The 22,662-nt window shown below is 47.1% G+C and overlaps 2 protein-coding genes and 1 long non-coding RNA gene across 3 annotated transcripts in view; 1 reads left to right on the top strand and 2 right to left on the bottom strand.

Moving 5' to 3' along the window:
* Positions 1-22,662, top strand: part of LOC126527971 (uncharacterized) — a 245,051-nt gene that overhangs the window by 183,193 nt on the left and 39,196 nt on the right. The gene's annotated exons all lie outside the window — the stretch shown is intronic.
* LOC126527968 (uncharacterized) lies at positions 2,114-3,528 on the bottom strand. The gene has a single exon (XM_050175812.3). The coding sequence runs from the start codon at positions 3,368-3,370 to the stop codon at positions 2,234-2,236; it is 1,137 nt and encodes a 378-aa protein (XP_050031769.1). The 5' UTR covers positions 3,371-3,528; the 3' UTR covers positions 2,114-2,233.
* LOC129384021 (uncharacterized) lies at positions 15,320-19,955 on the bottom strand. Its single transcript, XR_008611776.2, has 3 exons — positions 16,982-19,955; positions 16,768-16,878; positions 15,320-16,498 (listed from the first exon to the last, which is right to left on the bottom strand). It is a non-coding gene; the product is annotated as an uncharacterized lncRNA (long non-coding RNA).

Raw genomic sequence — 22,662 nt, 5'->3', positions numbered from 1 at the left:
TATCTCAGGCCCGGTACGTAAAATGGATGTTGTCGTGCTTGTTCTCGGCACAGGGTGGCTTTTGAATGAAAATGAGTGGAGCAACGCTGCAAAACTTGCACAGCTTTACTGCAACTTGTCATCGGACTGCCTAAGTGGATGGATTTTTCAAATAGTCACCAGGCCCGAGAAGTGAAGAAACGAATCAAAGAGGACAATTAAGACGCAAATCCAAAGTGCATAAGACAGGCACTATTGGAAATCGGTATGGAACAACAAAAGCTTCGAACGATGAAACGCAAGCCAGCATGTCACTGAACACTCTCTTATGAAGAAAACAACCTCTTACGTGCAAAAAATTGCAGCTGCTGTTATTCGACCAAAGAAATGTTTTTAAAAATGATCTGTGGCACCTAGTGTAATTGTAGTAGTTCTGAACTGCTGAAAGTGGCAGGCATTGCTCCGCGAAACCTAGATGTATAATAGACTAATGAAGGAAAATTCAGTAAATATACTTCTAATTACTTACATCGCGGCACGTGTTGCAATTTCTGAATTATAGTCAGTGAGGTCGCAAGGCGTATCCAGTTACAATTAATTTTCCAGTTGACACCAGAGTGACACCCAGGGCACCGCGAAGCGGCGAGCGCGATCTTCTAAATCTGATTCGCGCGTCAAGCATGTCGGCTATTTTTAGATAACTCATTGAAGTGTCCAGCGTAATCAATGGTGGTCGCGTGCCTCCAAGAATTCAGAACAATATTAGCGTCGCCCTTGTAATCTGATTACATAACGTTGGGCCCCGATAAGGACGTGATAAAGAACCGGCGGCAACAGTAGAGAATGTTCCGATACGTGCAGGCGCGTCTTGGGCCGAACCTATCCTCAACAATTGCTAGCAGGTGATAAACGGTCAGCGTGAAAAGCCTAGCAAGTATGCGCGTCAATATTAAAAGCATGTAAGCATATCCAGGTAAAAGAAAGCGAGTAGTAAAAGACAATAAGCGCCTCATTCGAACATTCTTTTATTGCGTTAGCAATTGTACGGGCACTCGTGCCACATTTTTGCCGTCGCCTGGACGTTCCGCATAAAATCCAAGGAACACCGCCGCCGTGCGTTGTATGCTGTTATGTGCGAGTGAAACGACGCGAAGGAAACCGAGGGCGACTGCAACGGCGAGCCTGCGCAGACATTAGGGCTCCGCGCAAGCCGACCAGAAGGATGTGAGAACGCGCGCACAAGGGCTGTCTTTTCGCCGTTGCGGCGTCCCAGGCGCTTTGCAACTATTTCTAGCGGCACGGCGTACTCGAAACGTCGGGGCTTTCGCCGTGGCTTTGGCGGCGCGACGCAAATTGTTCACCACACACAGGCGAGTCGTGCCACTACGCAAATCTCAAGATGTGGGGCGCGCTGCCCTTGCGCCCTTCGCCGTTGCTGTGCGAAATGCCTCACCGGGCGACCACTATAGGCCCATGCGTCTGGTGTCTGTCGAATGAAACGGGTCGTTAAATACGGCCTTTCCGTGCCGCGCGGAACCGCACTGTCATTGTGAGATAGCGCACGAGTTGCCCAGAAACCTCATCGCGAAAAGATCACGAACCGCAAGATTTCCTGCCCTGCGGTATCTGGTCTCGAACTATGCACTGCATTTCCCATTCGGTTCACCACGTTTCGATGACTCGATCGGACGCCGTCGTACTCCGTGGCCACCGTGAACGGCGTGACGGTCAGAAATAAAAATGCACCTTTTCATGCGCCTTTTCGCAGGGCTTGTGGTGTATTCTCGGCGGCCTTCGCGTGAAAGCACCCATAGCGCGCACTGTGCAGTTAGATGCTACATGAGCTATTTATTCCTTTGGTGAAGAAGTTATTTTTTTACTGGAGCCACACTTCGCGCGATTGTGGTAAACGTTCCCAGCAATGCTTGCTGCTGAACAGTGCATACTGAATATTTAATGGTTCCTTAAGCGAGCACACTGCGCTGGTCCTGCACTTCTACGCAAAACGCTAACAGCCATCTGGCTAGTTTGCGAGATGAAAGTTAGCGCACGTGTACACCGCTTCCCTTCGACCTTGTCTATTCTTTCCATGCTACGAAGCTGTATCAGCGATATAGGCACGACAACACAGGAATATTGCTTTTTTGATATTTTATTGATGCCACTTGAAGCACAGTTAGTGCATCAAGCCTGTCGCAGAGCCTCGCAAACGCAGACCACAACAGTCGCCTCTACCCGGTGATACAGTCACCAGTTATTGCATGAATTCGACGATTATATTCAGGTTTCCGTTGAGTAGGTAATTGCCATCGTATAACTGCTGTTGTCCTACCTCCTCGAGCTGTATGTGGCCGTTATAACTGCCTAGTCGTGGTTTCCCATTGCAGCAACGTTCCTGGCTCGATGGAACTGTTGAAAGCCGGATGTCCTTCCTTTTGTCCTCGGGATGCGCTAGTGTCAACGTGACACATTTTGCGAAAGGCCACTCCACGAAGTCGTCCCAAGGACCGCTGCATAAAGTCAGCCAGAATTTATAATTCTTTTCGTGTGCCGTGCACGACACACAAAAGATGTAGCCTTGCAGCGTGCACAGTTCGCTGTGCACTTCCAAACCAGGCCGGGAATTCAGTTCGCCAAGCTTGTACAATGTTAATGCGCAACCACGACCGCTGGCACCGCGGCGAAGTGCATGTGGAAAATCCCTGTTCGTAGCTCCTTCAGGTAACGGACGCTTCAAGTCGGCGATTTCCTTAGCCACAGACATCAGCTGAGCCTCGAAGCGCCCTGCGCGGTCTGCTAGGGAGTTCATCTCGTTGACGAGAGCGACCTTTACTGTTTCTTCTTTGGAGACGATCTCACGCAGCTTCTCGAGGTCTTGCTTCATTCGCGTAAGCTCTTCGACGGCGGAGCAACCGCTCGTCCCACTCGCGTCCCCGGTCGTGGAAGTAGCCGAGTCACAGCACGTCTCGCAGTGGCTTGCTGCCTCGTTTCGGCACACCCGTTCACCACACTTGGGGCACTCGACTGCGTCGCATTCGCACGCGGACAGGTGATCCTCGAGCTCGTTCAGCTTGCCGACGAAGGTGCAGTTGTCGGGGCCGTTGAGGCAACGGACGAGAAGCTGCTCCAGTTCAGACTGCTCGAACTTGAGGGGCACGACGCTGGATATCGGGACAGCGCGGCCGTGTAGAGGGCAGGAAGCCGCTGCCTGAACCTGGCGGCCGCAGGGCCCGTCGCACAAGACGTGGCCGCAGGCAAGAAGCCGAGTGCTGGAGGGGACAAGGCCGCAGATGCTGCACACTCGAATGGCGGGCAGCGGCTCGACGAAGGTGACGCGTCGCCGCTCCAGGAAGCCTCCGAAACCAGACAACGTGTAAGTCGTGTCCGTCATCTTCGAAATGGGTGCGAGCTGACTACACGCGTGCTTGCAATCGAGCGGCAAACGGTCTGCTGCTGCCGACACGAGATGTAGCCTTGAGCAGCCCCAGGGAACGACAGGCTACGAGATCACCGCGCAGCCATAGAGAAAGGGATTGAACAAGAGCGGATACTCGGCGAAAATTGGAAACAGGAAACACGTCACGCTATAGTATTAACATCGACGAATTGGGGCTGCGAGCATCGAAAAAAAAAGAAGAATGTGAAATGAGATGAACAGAAATTGTTTTATTTCTTTTTTGTTCTTTCCCGGAAAAATTAAACATATCTGCGTATAAATTAAATTAAACTTTGCGGCTTTCTTCCGTTGCCTAGCGACAGGCGAACCGGCGAATGACGAGCCAGATGTTTGCGTCATTCGTCAGACACACCGTCGAAGCGAGAGAGACCGGCCGCGCATCTGAGCGTTGGGCTGTTCGGGTACCCGTCTGCCTGTTTTTCTATTTTGGTATTTAGCCTGGTTTGGTGGCCTCCCGGCGAATTATTGCGTTCATTCGGAACTTCGACATGGCAGCACTGCACTATTGGACTACGGCAAGGTGAGAAACTTTGTTCGACAGTCTGCGACGCACTTCAAGCAAATAGGCTTACTGCCCTGCACCTAGGCTAGACTTGTGACGCAGTTAACGAAAAACGGCGTGGCCGTCGTGGAGCAGTTAATATGAATTAAAGAATCGTACTGGGAGATGTTTGCGACGCTTCCTATAAGCCCCAATGTTAACTAATTTCGGTAGTTTTTGGGCACGCTAGTCTCACAGGGTGCTGTGACGCAGTTTTGCGTGTACTGAATTTTACTGCGACAAGTTTTGGCGCTTTCTCTGACTGCCAACATTATTGGAACTAATTTCATTACCTTTTGGGCTACCTTTCGAGCGCAGTGGGCGCGCCTGGCGCTGTGACTCGGTTAGCGAAAATCAGCGCAGCCGTGGTGCGCGGTTTCGCGCTTTAATGCACTGACAAGTTCATGGCGCTTTTCTTTCTCTGACGCCCAACATTGTTAGAAATTATTTTCGATAATTTATGTTATGAGGCCCGCTCGCCGCGCCTGTTGTGACGCAGCGAAAAGCAGCTCGGCCGTGGTGACAGTTTGGCGCGTACTGAATCTTACTGCAACAAGTTTGTGGCAATTTTTATGTCCCCGCAACAATTTAAGCCTTTTTAAGGTACGCACGCTTGTCGAAAACGCGACGAGCAATCGTCAAGAGTGATAACATGGGAGTGCGTTGCTTGCGCGTGCAGAACGCACTAGAGATAAGCCAAGGAGCTCAAACACCAGGAACTAGTAACTCAAATTCCGTCTTCTGAACGGCACCCAGCATTTTCTCTTGAGTGCGAGTAGAAGGAATTCTGCGAGCGTCCAGCATGCTCTGGTTAAGAGCCTGTGTTGTGGCCACCTCTGTGTATTCGTAGCGTACTATCGGGTCGGTTGCAGCCAAGTTCGCGAAACGCGCCGTTGCCCGCGCATTCGTGCTATTAAAGTGCAGGAAATAAGTATTGGGAACAGGGGAATGCTTGGAATTAGAATGTGTTTGTGGTATGTACGGTATTGCTTGGGATGAGTCGGGTGTTTTCTACGCCGTGTGTGTAAATACGAACTGCTTTTGTTTGTAATGCCGCCCACTCACCACTTTCGCACGCTTCGCCTCTACAGGCATTATACTTACATGTTAATACCAAAATAACGCATGTAATTTTTTCAGCTCACGTCGTCTGGTGGAGCTTCTTGCGGAAACTACTGCTGCTTACCTGGTGCCGCAACGTTGGATGAATGCACAAAAAGCCCGCGACGAGCATTTACAAAGAATAAAATAAACGTTAATTTTTCCTCATTTCACAAGGTGTCTTGCGTCTTTATGATGGAGGCTTGTGAAGATCGTTCGGAATCAATTTTACTTAATAAAATGATTTGCAAATAAATATTTATTAAATAAAAAAATATATAAACATTTGTTGCAAAAGAAAAAAAAGCGGAGCCGGCGTGACGCACACCAGCTAGTATTCAAAACGCGCGCGCACAAAACCGAAACCGGAAGTGTGCTTCAGGTTTTAACATCCACGGCTTGGTGCGCTGCAGTCAATTCGGCCGCTGGGCTCTATGGACGACCGCACGCCAAATTTCATCCTAGACGCCAGCGCTCGTTTCTCCCCTGGCGGAACGATTTCATCTCCAACGGGTGTAGGTTTCCGCCGCCGCTTCCCTTAGGTCGCGCCCGCGTTCAGTTCGCGCTGCGCGCCAAACGTCTCTTGTTTGCGACGGCGCCTCTTCGGATGACCGGAAATTATTATTTTGTTGTTAACTGCCACGACAGCAATGTAAACACGAAAGGGTTGATGCCACCAGTGAAATTCTGCCGATTCACAAGAAAATGGTGCGAAAAAAGCAGACGACACACATGGATTACTGCGGTGCGCCGAGCGAAGTAAACAACTGGCAAACGAAGCGAGCTCGTTCATTGATCACTCCTGAGTGTATGACGGTTTTTATATGTAATCCACATGAATTTAATAATTACTCGGTACATAATCCTTTTATTCATATAAAAACTAAGTTTTTCGACGAGCGCTTGTCCTGTCTTCTTTCTCGTGTTTCGTTTATGTGTGCGCTGCCCAAGAATGGAAACCACTTCTGTTGTATGCGCTAGCAGTGGCCGAAGTTCACGCGTGCCGAGAAATTGAATATGTGCACGATGCATTGAACATGACCGGAGTTCATTCCCGCTTCACCACTGCACCGATCGATCGAGTTACTGGACGATACACGCCCGCGTCTTGGCCGCGCCGGCATTGCTGAAGCAGGAATGATTACTAATACTTTCAACTTCCGTCTCTTCAGCACTGTTAAAAAATGGCCAAGCTGTCTACATTGCTGCTTCTATTCCATATTGTAGGGGACGCACTAGTTAAAGTTGTGTGCGCATGTCGTACTTGTGCTATGCAGCGATATATTTTGTTTATTTCCGCACAGTGTCGATGGAAGACCGTTGTCGCCATCAGAGACAACACGGATTTGTAGCAAACATATTGTGAGAAACTGCAAAAATGACTTTAGCTCGTATGTGCCGCATGTATGTGCCGCATCGTATGTGCTGACGATTTTTCCGGCGGTACATACGATGTCGTTTCCAATCACCTGCTCAGCGTCACTTACATGGTTAAGCAGACGCTGCCCTTTCGCCGCATTGCAGCCATAAAAATCGTCAAGCGTACCGATCTTCTTAAAGGCAAATAGAAGCGTGTACAGTCTGTTTCACACTTAGGGGGAAACTCGGAACGTATTGCATCGCGATGCGGCAAGCAATGGAGTCGTGCGGTGGCAGCAGCTCGAGCAGGCGCAGACGCTCGAGGGCCGGAGTCGTGATCTGCGTCGTCTGCTACTGCGGCGCGCGCTGGCCGCATTTGTCGGGAAGCGTGCTACTGTCAGGGGCAGTGCACGTATATTTCTTCACTGTGTGTGCTACCGTAATAAGCAGCGACAAGACGCACCAAGATGTGCGCGCAACGTGTTCAGTCTTTGACTCGAAAGGAAAACAAAGCACTCAACAATGATAACTATGGGAGTCGAACACGATGAAACAAACGGATACGATTAAATGAATGTTTTAGGTTCAGACAATGAGCTGGAAATGATTTTTCTCGACAATCATTCGCTACACCAGACAGACTCTGCCCGCCGGCGGGGAATTGGACACGTCACGCTCGGAACTTCAGTTAGTATCTCGTCATGTCCCCAGCAGCAGCGATGACAGCGCTCATCCTGGAAGGCAGTGAAGTGCAGAATGACTTGATCAGGGATGTGTTCATTCGCAGCACGTCTCAGTCGCTGACGATGGTGGATCGAAGCCTATCCTCGGGCGACAGATAGAGGGCATGGTGCGCCAGCGATACTTTCAACGAGCCCCAGACATTTTAAATGATGTTGGCGCCCGGGGATTGAGGCGGCCACTCCAAGAGAGTGCCTGGCGCGCTCTTCTAGCTGTTGTTGCACCACACGTGCAGTGTGGATCGGCGACCTATCGCGTTAGAATATATAGTCGCCTTCCAGAAACGGGCCGTCAATAATGTATGGAATCAGTACGTCGTCTATGACTGCCCTGCAGCGATGAACTTACCTTCGAGGCGTATCAGTTGGCGTCGCACAACGCATAGTAAAGAATACCGGCTCATTTCACGCCGTAACGACGAGATGAGTAGAACGCCGTTCTACTGATAGTAGAACGTTTCCCGACAATGCGGCCAGCGCGCGCCGCCGTAGCAGACGACGCCGTTCAAGATCCCGCCCCTCGAGCACCTGCGCGAGCTGCTGCCGCCGCCTGACTCAAGCGCTCTCCGCATCGCGATGCAATGCGCTCCGAGTTTTCCCCTAAATGAAACAGACTGTACACCGCCCTTCGAACGAAATCTCCACGCGCACACACGTAAGCACACACCGCGCGCGGCGCGAAACGTGCCCAAACACGCGCAGTGCAGGAGGCAATCAAGGCGGCGCGAACGAGAGATGGGAGAGGGGTACCACCCGCTAATAGAATTTTGCGTCGCATGCGGCGCTCTCAACGCCGGCGCAGCAGCGCCGCTCTCGGTGCCGTTCTTGTCCATGGGAGTGTCCGCTCTTGTATTCCTTTATGGCGCAGCGCGCTGACACGAGGCGCCACCAACGGCGCCGCAGTGAGGCGCTGCCGCGCCTAGGGTCTCCGGTCTCCCTGGGAGCCCTACGGCGCTAGAGTTACTGTATACCCTCGATAGCATATACAGTAACTCTGTACGGCGCCAGTCGCGGACGCCACCTACCGCCAAAAAACGTTTGCAACGGCCGGAGGTACAGCGCACAGTCCTCCTCTGTCTCGCTGCACTGTCGAAGCGCTGTGTCAAGGGCATCTGTACACCAGCTGACCTGGATCATGAGGGAGCAATTATTTTCACCGTTGAAACGTGTCGGAAGCACAGCTAGCCCTGCGTCGTTACGTCAACGGCCGGAGCAAGCCATATATATATATACATATATACATGAAGAAAAAGTGCTTGCGCGAGAGAAATGGGCCTTTGTGCCAAACTTATTACAGTGAAACCGCTATCCTCTGCTTCGTAAGGATTTTTTGCGGCATGTCCCCATGGAAAAAAAAAAGCTTTCAGCGATTAAAAATAATGCATTCAGCGACTGAAGCGAAACGTGCATGCATTGCTTGGTATCACGCATACATCATACAGCATACGCATTCGTTTCAATAAAGAACAAGCACGCAAACTGGACCATTGATGATAAGGCGCTCCTGATAACAATGCGGAGCACGTGTCGCTCCCCGCATACTTTTCCCGATAAAGATTATTAGACAGCTTTAGTTACACGTACGTAGAGGCTTCACGTACGCAAACGTGAAAAGCCTACGTACCTTACGTGCACGCCATCTGAAACGCTTTTAGCTACACGTACGCGACGCACGCCAAGAGGGACCCCGTAGCTACGTCTATCGGGAAATGTGGACACGGCGGTAGCCAGTTGAATCCTGTCGCCGTGTTTCGATGCAAGCCGTCTGCGCGCGCGCGGCCCGCTATCGCTTGTTTGTGATCTCGCGGAACTCCCGCGCGAAGCTGTCTACGTACGCAAGAAACGCACGCAAAGAATTGAATCTCACGTACGTCCGTGAGACGCGCGCGCGCCCGCTACGTTTTACGCATGCGCACTGCTGACACGTAGAAGCTCTACGTACGCAAAGCCTCTACGTACGTGTAACTAAAACTGTCTATTGTTGCGGAAGTGGCCGCTTGCAACACGGTGTGTGACGTCGACCAACTGTTTTCAACGTTGCAGCACCGATATGGGCAGGCAACGCATGGTTCGGACTCCCGAGGAGCAGCGTGAATACGAGGAGCGGCAAAGGGAAGAATAGCAGAATGCGTTATTGGGCAAGTTGGTTCACTGTCTTTGGAAAGATTGGTTGCGCTTTCTAGACGATCACTTCTAGACGGTTTCAGCCTTCAGCCAACAGTAATGTTTTCCTTCTTTCCTTCCTCTTCCGCCGGGTTCTTCCTTCTTCGTGTTTTAGCTCGCTCTCAGCTCTTCCTGAGCCGATGCCCTGCTCTCTGCTTCGGTATCGCGGGGACTAACGATGCTGTATGTCAATAATTCGAACCGATTTATTTACAGGCAGATAGTAACGGCTACAATGAGTATATAGTAAATAAGGAAAACGGGTTCACATATACGAATGCGGCTGAGCAAGGCCTCGGAGCAGTCCGTCGCTCCGATCGGGCGCCTGACGAGATCGGTCCGTCGTCTCTCAAGCCTCAGCTCACGCTGCCCGCTCAGCCGCGCACATTATCACCACCCAACCGCGGGACGATGTCTCCGGGCTAACTCGCACCGGCGGTGGCCGGCGCTCGAGCCCCCCGCGGCGCCTCGGCCCGACGGAAAACACTCCCCAAAGACACCCTTCTCCAGATGCCGCTACCGCGGCTCGCTGGGCGATTTATGGCGGTCGCCTGACCCAGTGCGCGAGAACGCCGGCCGCTCCCTTTTTCGCCGAACAGCGTCCGGCCACCGCCCTGCCAAAGCAGGCGCTCCCTGGAAGCGGCCAGGGTGCGAGCCAGCAGCACAACATTGCCGGGCAACACATACACAAAAACAGAGTGGGCCCCAGAAAAGTCGAGGAAGCACGCACTTAAGCAAAGAAAAAGAAAGCACACATGAGCTCCACCGAGCCGAACATTCACAACGACCTTACACCAACTTTAAGTATAACTAAAGGAAAGTATATTCTTATGCAGTAATATTGCACCTGAATAATCGCTAGCATGAGGTCACTTCTCTTTTTCTATATTTTCAGGTAATTAAACGACAGCAATTGTGGCCTTAATGAAGGCAAGCGTGGACTCTTACGGGAAATACATGCTTCAAAATGAAATTCGAGTCAGCAGGAGGTTATTTACAGTCTCAGCAGTCTGCGCCACCGTGGCTGTTTATTGATCTCGTGTGCGTCCCGTTGAATTCACATTCAGTACTTTTAGTGCCGGACGGCTGTGATTTAATTATTCTCGCTCGGTATACTGCGTTCGTTTTTCGGCATGTGCGCAAAAAATGAACCCATCATTCACACTATTGTTCTCTGATATCTTGCATGTGATAAATATGCATAGAATTCTTTTGTTCTTCCAGTGTATATCAGCGTGAGAAGTCTCATGTCCTCTTAAATTGCGGCTTTTAACGTCCAGATGCTGAAAATTAAGTTTAGTATATGAGGGACACCTTAAACAAAAAAAAATTGTCTTGTTTTCCGCACCAACCAACCAACCACGATCGGATTATGAGACACGCCGTAGTGGAGGACTCCGGAATAACTTGGACCATCTGGGATTCGTTAAAGTGCACCTAAATCTAAGTAAACGGGCGTTTCACTTGAAGCAGGCGTGTCTATGAGGAACGCAGTATGCCCTCCACGTTTCTTCGGTTCTCTCAACGCTTTGGCCGATTGACACTACCGAGAGCTGGTTTAGTGCAAATGCCGCAAACAGGGGATCTCATAGCGGCGAGCGTTGCTGGTGCACCGACACCGCGTCGTTGATAGGCCGTTGCGTCACAGTCCACCAACGCCGTGCACATAGAAAGGCCGACCGCAATCCTGTCATTTCACAAACACTTATTCCCACTTCAGGAGCATTGCCGATGATTACGGTGAGCGGTTGCTGTTCCAGTAGAAGAGTTAACCACGTGCGCGTAAGCTTTCCCTTGACCTCCGGAAAGGTGCTTCGTTTTAGCGTTTCCCGTACATCTCGAGTTCCCAACGAGAGACGCCCCTCTCGCGCCATCTACAGCGTTATGCAACCACTATAGGGTGCGTGCAACTTGCATGCACCCACTATGCATGCGAAAGAACCAACCGTTCTGTTTAGGACGGAGTCTCAAACTACGGGCGACCGAGCCGGCAACGAGGGAAAAGAGACGAAACAAACAATGGGACTGCTTGTCCTAGCACACCATACACTTGCCGCAAGCATAGAATAACGAAAAGAGGTGTACGCATTACGATGGCGCCATGGCCGTCCGTGTTGATAGCACGTGAATCCGGCCTCCTCACGTTATACCGCCGGCCATGTGCGCGAACTTGAGACACCCGCTCTGTGAAAACAAAGATAGACTTCCCATCGCGAACGCGTCCTTGGGCATTCACCTAAACATAGACACGGCTGCGAACACTGGCATAACCCGAGCACCACCAAGCAGCAGTACAATGGGAAGTCCAATGAAGTCATACTTCAGTGGAATGATAGAAAACGCTACAGTGAGGTACCATGTACTCTCTCTCCGACTAGTAAAATGCGTGGTAGAGAAGCCCAGCTCCCCTTCCCAGTGGACGTGCTCGACTCATGCCACCACTGAACCGTGGTAAATAGCGTGCACGTGGCCAGCCTTGCCAGAGCAGTATGGATTTGGAATGTCCCCTGTGAAATTATATAACAAACAGGATAGGCGGTAGTTTCATATATGTTTTGGCAGTATAACAAATAATTCGTGGCCTGGCAAATTTCTGCAGTCTGAACGCATTGTCCGCGTGCTGTACAGGCACGCGGCTATATTATGAACGAAGGGAATTGCCGATATCTCTTTTTTTCGGGTACCAGATTTTCCCAATAAATTTGTGCCTCGTTAACATAGAAATTCGCTGTAGTGACAATGTACGGGGCTGCGAAGATTTGCAAAAGCTGTCGAAGTCCGCGGATCTTTGCCTCACAGGTTAATATGAACAGCTCTGTGGACAGGACGTCCTCTAAATAAAGAGCCGAAAGCGCCGCACACTCTAGCGGCGAAAAGTTTTTCATCGTACTCATTTTGTTTTGGTGAATAAGGTTTACTACTACTACTACTACTACTACTACTACTACTACTACTACTACTACTACTACTGCTACTACTACTACTACTACTACTAGCTCTTAATTGCAATGTTTCGAACTTACGGATAGAGTATGATTCTCTGAATTTTCTTTCTCGTTCAGAACCGGAATTTGATTGCAAGATGTAGAGTTAAAGTTCATCAATGTTATAACAGAGTCGGTTCAAATGCTCGGCGGCGGCGTTGGGAAGCTTTTTAGCTTTGTCAGCGCGATATCCGCTTAATCTGACGTTCATTGATTGTCCCGCTTCACCGATATATTGTTTATTACAGAAAGAACATTCAAGCATATAAATCACATGCGAACTTGTACAAGTAAAGCTAGTTTTCACTTCTTGTGTATAACTATTCGAGGTGCTTTTAATTTTAATGCCACTGTGAAGATGCCTGCAGCTTTGAACGAGAAGGAAAATACAGAGAATCATACCTTACCCATAAGTTCAAGACATTGCAACTAATAGGCATAAATTGTTCAAAGGGAGCGTTAGAACGTATTCGCTATGTTAAAATTCAAGCTATAGGCAACAACACTTAGTTTTTTTTCTTTCTTTCCTTTCTTTCCTCTTATTTATTCATTGCATTGAAGTTTCAGTTTCATTTTATTGTTCATTCAAGATACATAGTTGGTTGTTAGTAGTATGCAGGCGAGAGTCCCTCAAGCTACTACAGCGGGACCCTCGCTTAGCAAGATTGGTACAAAATTATTAATTAATGCGACAGTGTAAAATTATGCAATCTATAAGTGAATAAAAAGTGAACGAAGTAGTGAGAAGGAATACGTCCGACTTTTATACAAGGAGCAATGCATAATTTTAAAAAATTCGCACATTACCAATCTCAATTGTGTAAAACCATTTAACAAACAAAGTGGACACTTTATATACTAAGTAAAATAATCAGGACAACTAGTTATACAAAATTAAATCTTTAAGTCAATATTTGAATGCATGCAGTGATTATGATGATTTGAGAATATTGATTTGAATGTCATTCCAAAATTGAATCACTGAGAAGGAGGAAGTCATTTTGCCATAGTTCGTGTTGCATTTAGGTAATAGAAAGTTGTGATTATGGGTAAACCTAGTACTATTGGTATTTGTGAGTAGCCTAGAGTCTATTAATTGAAACGCTAGCTGTTTGTTAAGTAATTTAGATAGAGTGAAATGTAAACTAAATTTAAAGAAACCAGATATAGGAAGAATGAAGTTAGCCTGAAGGAGTGGAGGAGCCTTAGAGTAAAAAAAAACTGTTGGTAATAATGCGAATGTCCTGGGTCTGAATGTGCTGTGCGGACGAAAGGTGACAGTTATATGTACTTCCCCACGAAGTAATAACATACGTGATGTGACAATGTATGAAGACAAAAGATAAAGACAATGAGGCGTGAACAGGAAAAAATATGGACAAGATTTAATGAGAGCTTTTGTACTAAAAGCAGTTTTTTTTTTGTTTAACATAAGCGATATGATTATTAAACTTCATGTTGGGGTTTAATTTTATGCCAAGGAAAGTTACACAATAAGGCGCTGGGATTAAGTGATGGGCTATGGATATCATGCAGTATATAAGGGAGAACTTTGGAGATGTTTTAAAAATCATGAACTAAATTCTAAGTGGATTCAAAAGTAGGTTGTTTCAAGAAGACCTCTGGATAACTTTGGTCAATTCGTTGTTCATTTAAGTGATTAGCATTGTTAACGATTTGTGTGACATGGAAATGGTGGTATCATCAGCGTGAAGGACAATGTTAGGAAGATTAATGCAATCAGGTAAATCATTAATGTAGACGCAAAACAATAAAGGACCAAGTATTGAGCCTTGCGGTACCTCTCGATTAATGACCTTAACATAGGAGTAAACACCACCTATGCAGACTGATTGTTCGCGATCAAGTGGCTAATTTAAAAAAAAAGCTAAAGGTGGGCAAGTTATACCCAATGATTCTAGTTTGGTAAACAAAATATTATGATTGATCGTGTCAAAAACTTAGTAAGATTCAGACATACAGAACCGACGAAATCAAAATCACCATTTTTGATGGAAGACTAAGAAATTGATTAATGATAGTAAAGCTAAATTGCTTGAACTACCTGCACGAAAACCAAATTGGCAAGGCTTTGCAACTTAAATTTTTCTAGGTAGTTGTTAAAAAGCTTAAGAAATAATTTTTCAAAAATTTTGCTAATTGATGACCGAATAGAGATAGGGCGATAGTTTAGGACGTCCGTCACATCACCTTTCTTATGAACCGGGATTAAATTGGCCTCCTCAAGTGAGCTCAGAAAGGTACCACATTTGAGTATAATTATATTGCTTAATACTTCCCCAATATATGAAGCAGCGAGCTAAAGTGATAAGCAGAAATATTATCTAGACCGATGCTAGAGTTTCTTAAATTCAGGGTTGTAAAACACACTTCATCAGGGGTGACAGGAAAGAGAAAAGATGTATGGTTACAACGTGTAAGGGAACACGATGAAGCTACAGGCCTATTATTGTATACCTCATAGAAGTAATCAATAAAATAGTTAGCATTGCCGGATGGCTCAGTGTAGATTTGTTGTTTATAATTTATTTTATCAATTATTCTACTATCCTGTGGTCTATTAAAAAGGTCATTGAAAAGTCTAAATTTTCTTGGAGTTATATTTTGTCTTACAAAATTCTTTTTCATAATAAAGTCGCTTAGATTTGTTAAGAAGGTTATTCAACAGATTAGTATATTTTTGATACCTAAGTTTGAAACCTACATCAATTGGCTGTTATTTAGTTTTTCTATGTATATTATCTTTCTTTTGCATGCTAGTTGACAAACCTTTGTTAACCAGGGATTATGCGGAAATTTGAATATTTTCTTGCATTTGACAGTTTTAGTGTTTGCATACACAGCTTTAAGAAACGCTATGCCTATACTGTGGACGAGACCGCAGGATAAACTCTCACTTCATTCTGTGGACCAGACCACAAAATACGCTTCAGCTTTATTTTGTGGACCAGACCACAAAATACTCTTCAGCTTTATTTTGTGTACCAGGGGACAGCGCAAAATAGACTTCGTATAGCGCTTTAGCTTTAGACCAGAATCGTATGCTATGCGCTGAAGCCCATAGCCCCCAAACAAGTTTTTCTCACCTGCCATGTTGTTTTTTCAGCTCAGTAAGTGGAAGCCACAAAACGGAGCCGTAAACGCGCAGAGATAACTTCGTTCACATAGGTTCGAAACCCACTTTAACCCACTTCTAACTTGACTGTCATAAAGGCATTTAGATTCTGGCGATGTTAGCTTGACAGTTAACAGGCTGAAATTGCTGCTCAGATGCAAATACGTGTGCCATCTCTGCATCAGTCTACAAACATCATGCTTGTAAAGTAATGCATTTTTTAAATTGCTGTTCATAAAAGCTTGCCTGCTGTACATGTACAGAACAAATCCAGATTGGTTATCAAAGCACACAAATAGCCATATTAATGCAAATGAAATGAATATTTATTACAACTTATTCTTGCCACAACAATGATTCTGACAGAGGGACCACGATGGTAGCAATGCCAGTGGCTTTACAAGTTGCATGGTTCGTACATGCTTCAAAGGCCAAAATTAGAACTATGTTTTCAAAACACTATGGGTAGTTTTATTGCAATAGAAATACAAAAATGAAGTGGCAACAAGGGTGTCATCCATTATTGGTGGCAGTCTCTGCAAAACCATGCCCTTGATTTGGGCAAACCATCAAGACATGCACATTTCAGATGTTTCCATTCCAGACAGGAATCGCAACACACTGAATACGCCTTGCCAATAAGTTTTTTGCACGCGGGACCGAACCATACCGGTTTTCTCTTCTTCATTTCTACTAATGACATTACAGAGAGCCAGGCATCATCATCAAAGTATGGCTTTATCTCTGCCAAACTGCAGGCATCATCTAAAATTGCCGAGGACACCTTTTTTGGCAATACCTCAACCATGTGTTGAGAAATCTTGGCGCCATTGATTGCAGCTTCCAAATTGCGATTATCCACAAGCCATCCAAGCATGATTTTTGCACGATCAGCAGGTGCCTTCTTAGTGAATGGAACTGGACGTGTGCTCCTTCGTTTTGTGGGAAGACCGATAACAGTCTGCCCCCTTCCTTTTGGCCTTCCACTGTGCTTCAATGTTGCTGGTAACTTGATGTGGCCAAGGTGGTCCACAGAACCTAGAATCATACAACAGTTCATCAACATCAATAAAAAGCTTCACAACAGTGTATGTATTTCACAAACATAATATATTTTCCTTTGAATCCCTATTATTGCTTTGTACTTATACTGTACGCACCCCCTTTGTAATGCCCTCTGGGTCCGGGTGGTATAAACTAATAAATAAAATAAAATAAATAAATTAAGTGCAAGATAAGACAGAACTGGCATCTCTTCAGAAAAACCATGGAAATGCATCACTGAAAGCAACTGCAATGTAGCTTACCACTTGCACTGCATGTTTGCTGTAATACTGCTGCCGGTACTCCTTCAAGAGTGAGTAGCGACACAGGCCCTGTTGTTCCTTTGCTGGGTGCAGGCATGTCCACGGGCTGGCCTGCCATAAAAATGTACAGTTCATTTTCACAGGTGCAATGCGTGTCGCCACATAAAATATGAAACTAGTGCCGAGGTATAAATTCAAGAAACAAAACACTCACTTGTACTGTCTATGACTTGCATGACGTCGTCTGAACCATCATGTGCTGCTATTTCAGCAAGTCACACCTCTCTTCTTTCTCCAGTGCTTTTCTTCAATGCCTTCAACAGTTGTACTGCTTATTGATACTTTCGCACTGGTAGTGGTAACAGTTCTGGAACGAGGTTTTTGGAAGGCCCTTTAGGAGATTCTCCGTTTTTGCCTGAACCTCTTCAACTGAGGTAAAACGGGTCCCCTTTAAGCAAGATTTAACTTTAGGAAGTAAAACAAGGTCGCATCGAGCCAAATCAGGTGAATAAGGAGGATTCCCCATCACAGTAATGTTTTTGCTGGTCAGAAACTGCTTGAGAGATAGGGCCGTGTGAGCGGGTTCATTGTCCTGGTGCAATAGCCATCTATCACTCCACAACTGTGACTTTCCTTCTGTTAAGAATGGCGAGCTGCAAGGAAAAATTGCCACCCAATTACGACTGGGGGACAAGACGCGCATCCCCCACTCTCCGTCGCTGCAGCTAGGCTGCGTTCGAAAAAGCGGGCTTTGTGCTGAAAACCGCCTCCATCCACCAGCCCCATCGCCGTTGTGACGAAACGGGTTCGACGGACGAACTATTGTGCCCGAGGTCCCCAGCGCCGACCTGATTTGCTACGCGTGAGCAAGCCGCAGCGGGACAACGAGCTACCCAGAATGTCTCCGAGGTACCCGGAACGACTCCCCTCTGACGTCGGCTCCAGACCTCGGAATGTGTGTGCCTTTGTGTGCGTAAACTGTTCTTCGGGGCGGCGGCGAATTTACAATGAGTAAACGAACGCTCGCGTCACCTTGTTTCGCGGGAGGCGGCTAGTTTTGCGATGACGAAACGAACCTTTGCCGCCACGTATCGCCGGCGGACCGAGTGTTTAAAAACGGCTGTTGTGCGGATGCTCGATACACTTCTCTCGTGCAGTCATGTTGGACTGACATTTTCTCTTGAGCAGTCATGTTGGACTGACACTCTTTTTCTCAAGCAGTCATGTAAGACTGATTTAAATACTGTAAATGAACCCATTTTCCTCGTTCTCGATGAGAAGCAGTTCTTCGCTTCATCAACGTCCTCAGCGTGGATAAGTTGGACGACGGCATGGGCCAGCTACCTTCGAATTCATGCCGGACTCCAATCCTGACAACGGACCACGAGCGATGGGATTGAGCCCCCAATCCTGACACTTCCCAATTTTTTCACGAAGCCTTTAATACTTCAATGTAGTAGTGTTCATGAACAGTCTGACCATTGGGAATCCACTCAATCATTACAATTTCATTAATTTCGAAGAAGACAATTAACATTGCCTTGAATTTTTATTTTTACATGCGTGCTGTTTTGAGTCTTGGGGATCCTGGAGACTTCCACTGCATTGACTGGCGCTTACTTTCTGCGTCATAGGTAAAAATACATGTCTCATCACATGTTACACCACATTTCAACAAATTTGGCCCGTTATCAATGCGTTCTAACATGTCCACAAACACGTCTTTACGGCACTGTTTTTGGTTAACGGACAGAACTTTTGGAACAACCTTCGCACAAATCTTCGTCATGTGTAACTCGTCCATTAAAACGCGTCGAACAGCTTCCCTATCCAAGTGAACCAACTCCGCCACTGCTCGAGCACTCAATCTTCGGTCACAACTGATCACATCACGAACTTTGGCAATGTTTTGGTCTGTAATCGCTGACCTTGGGGGCCCAGCACGTTCATCTTCCACACTGTCCCTTCCCCCGGAAAACCGCTTATGCCATTGAAAAACACGTGCACGAGACAAAGTTACATCTCCATAAGCCTTGGTTATTATATGAAATGTTTCCGTGGCTGATTTATTAAGTTTCACAAGAAACTTGATGTTGGTTCACTCTTCGGTTTTTACATCAGACATTTTTACGCCAGAATGCAGTTGCATATGTTCACTCAATGACGCAGCGCTCCCAATTGGCGTGATCGCTTCTGTCGAAGCTGGACGCGTGAGTAGAGGAGGTGAGGCGGATTACGTCAGCGAAACAGTTGTTGCCAACTCCAATCTTCTTTCAAGCTACACACTTAGTCTCATTTCTTTAGTGTCACACCTCGCACATAGGAGCGGAGAAGTTACATTCCTCCTGCCACATGGATTCACGGCTTTCCACATGGTGTACGCCATTCTTGTACCATGCTATACCCGCCATTATTTCAAAACTCGTAAAAGGTCTACAAAGTGAACTAAATATGCGGAGGAGTCAATAACTTACATTTGTTTAGGACGAGCACTTGTTGACACGGATTTGTGCGTTCTTCCGCCGTGCTTGCAGCTATACGTCACACTGTAGTAGGTCAGGTTCTCGTCAATGGGACCTGTGATGCCTTTTTTTCTTGCAGCATGAACGGTTCGCGACATAGTAATCCAAAATTCGGCGTAAACCGTGCGCTCATACTCGGCTATTGCCCATCGGTGTTCCTCAAGCGAGGAGAGCTTTCGTCCCGCTTTCATAGCATACAACGCACAGCACAAGGACGTGCTGACTTCCGAAGCAGGCACTAGACAGCGCAGCAGACCTCAATCGCTCAATGTTCGCCAGCGCAACCGACCGAGAGGGGGAACTACCGCACTACCCAACAAAATAAAGCTGAAGTGTATTTCGTGGTCTGGTCCACAGAATAAAGTGAGAGTTTATCCTGTGGTCTCGTCCACAAAATAAAGCTGAAGCGCATTTTGTTGGCTGGTCCACAGTATAGGCACTGCGTGTAAGAAACAAGGAGCAGAAATTATCTAGTGCTATTTCAGGATAACGCGAATTCCCAATGGAACACCAGTCAGTATCACGCATTGTATTGATAACGTTGTCCTGGTTTAACGTTAAAATAAAGTGGCACGTATCATAGTAAGGTATATTTGCGGCAAAAGTTAAAGTACGGGAAGATTATCAGTTATAAGTACATCAATGACGCTTGCACATGGCGCTGGTGTGATATTGCTTAAAACGTGGTAGAGTGCCATTTCCATTGGGTCCAAATCGCGTAGGGGAGGAAATTAGGGAGTCAAGCCCGAAACCAAGAAAGTAGTAACTATATGATATTGCGCTGTTGTTATATGTGTTCAGTAAATTATGATTGATATCATCAACCAGCACAACTTTATATATATATATATATATATATATATATATATATATATATATATATATATATATATATATATATATATATATACATATATATATATATACACATTAACGAGCACCGGTTTCTGCCGCTCCTTCTATTGTCTCTTTCAGAGACACGATAGCCAAACACGCCGTGGTTGTTTAGTGGTTGTGGTGATGGGCTGCTAAGCACGAGGTCGCGGAATCGAATCCCGGCCACGCCGGCCGCGTTTCGATGGGAGCGAAATGCGAAAACACCCGTGCACTTAGATTTAGGTGCACGTTAGAGAACCCCAGGTGGTCGAAATTTCCGGAGTCCCCCACTACGGCGTGCCTCATAATCAGAAAGTGGTTTTGACACGTAAAACCCCATATTTAAGAACACAATAGCCCATGACCACCAGCGAAGCAGGTAATAGAGGGGTGCCGTGCCCGCTGTTGACACGCCGGCTGACACACGGCCGTTGACACGTGGCTGACAGACGGCCGTGTCACCTACGTTGTGAACAGCACTCCTTTATTCTCATTTCTAGACCCTCGCCACTAACACTCCTTCGCCCGTTGCCGCACCCACGTGCCTTAACCCCTCTCCCCTTTTAGAAGAACCCTACCTATATATACTGTGCCGAGGAAAGCCTACGTTGCCTTGAAAAAGGCAAGTCCACTTGTCGAAACGTTGGCTCCCGCTTTCTCCTTGTTCTCGTTTTGCTCATCGTCTTCAATTTGCATCTCCCGCCTTTCTCCTGTTTTCCAATAAGCATTAGAGGCATTTGAATTAAATTTGAAGTATATTTCCTAAAAATGATGGGGTTTTACGTGCCAAAACCACTTTCTGATTATGAGGCACGCCGTAGTGGGGGACTCCGGAAATTTTGACCACCTGGGGTTCTTTAACGTGCACCTAAATCTAAGTACACGGGTGTTTTCGCATTTCGCCCCCATCGAAATGCGGCCGCCATGGCCGTGATTCGATCCCGCGACTTCGTGCTCAGCAGCCCAACACCATAGCCACTGAGCAACCACGGCCGGTAAGTATATTTCCTAGGGGTGCTTGAAGGTTGAGTAGGACTTCATGGACAACCGAGTGCTGATACTGTTGTAGTGTGTTAGTCCTCCTTCGCTTCAAGTCTAATATTTCGAAAGTGAATGTCACGACTCCGAGTCCATGCGTTAGCTCCTCCTGAGAAGTGGCATAAGGGGGTGGCATCCGGTGCCTGGCTTTCACGAATTGCCGTCGTGAGCGAGACAAAGGCCTGATGAAATCAAGTAAAGGTCAGTAATTTCATGGGATTTCTCAACAACAAAGGAAACTGGCATTATTAGGTGTTGGATGTGAATATGTTAGACAGAAAAAGTATGAAAGTGACAATTCCATAGACAGGTGTAATAATGTTAAACAATTAGGATGTGCAATCGTAACATGAACAATTAACATCGGTACAAACTACATTTCTGAACAGTAATCGGGAAAGCAAGTGTTCAGAGTCCACAGTCCACAGAATCAAAAGTGACGAACAGTAAACCGGGCGCACTGACAATAGCCGATGTGGCCCGTAAGTGACCCTCGTAGTCGGCGCCTCGACGTCGGCGGCTGGCTTCCACGGCGGCTGGCAGTGTTCGGTGTCGGGGCGTGATGTCGGCAGCTTATATGCCCAGGAGTTGCTCGGCGTTCGTATATCGTCCCCGGAGCAGACTGGTGAAGTGTCGGATCGGCTCATTTTTTTGTAAACCTCTCGAGGCGTGAGCGTTCACTTCTTGCCGTCCAGACGCACACCTGGACCATACACGCGCACACTGGTTCTCGCCGTAGTTCAGATTCCACTGGCGGTCACCTCCGCGGGCAGTCAAGCTAATCCCGCACAAAACGGCTGGATGAAGACGGCTTCACGTAGGCCGGACGTGCTTCCACTGTGGATCCGACTCTGCTGGCGGTCACCTTCCCTGGCAAGCAATTTAAGAACACACAAAGAAACAGCCACAGACGCACTCAGCTTCACATTGCCAGAGCGTATGGCCACCGTGGTTTCGCCCTACCGGCGGTCGCCTTCTCCGGTTAACAGAGTAATCACACAGAACAAGTCCCGAATCCCCATAGCTGAACGTGCTTTGGATGTACCCAAGACTACGTTCCCTACTGTTAACGTGAAACTGCGTGGCACGTAGGCTTGCGACCAATTCTTAAAGAAGCGATGCTCAATAGGCGTGTATACCTAGGAGGCGGGGGTGGAGAATTGAAGAAATAATGCGAGTTTTGTGACAGTGAAGGACTACCAATGTGTGCTACTCGACTCGTCGTTTGCTGCACAGGACAACACACTCTTTAAGCTGCGCTCTGCATGCAAACTCTTTTGTGTTCTTGTGCTCGTTCAGAAATCGTGCGCTTATACATTTAATCATGCAAAACCAAAATGAATAATTCTAACGTTTCATTTTGGTCCATAGGCAAATTGCTTGATCTAGGGAACCAGTGCACCTACTGCCGTCCACCATCTCGGAACTACTTACATCGTCTGGCGTCCCCTTTATTTGC

The sequence above is a fragment of the Dermacentor andersoni genome, chromosome 9 (genome assembly GCF_023375885.2).
Source record: "Dermacentor andersoni chromosome 9, qqDerAnde1_hic_scaffold, whole genome shotgun sequence".
NCBI classification, from domain to species: Eukaryota; Metazoa; Arthropoda; class Arachnida; order Ixodida; family Ixodidae; genus Dermacentor; species Dermacentor andersoni.
The sequence above is the reverse complement of the archived record's forward strand: the minus strand, read 5'-3'. Positions and strand labels throughout refer to the sequence as shown.

Excerpts from the sequence above, each read along its gene's own strand:
- LOC126527968 (XM_050175812.3), bottom strand. The coding sequence starts at position 3,370 with ATGACGGACACGACTTACACGTTGTCTGGTTTCGGAGGCTTCCTGGAG.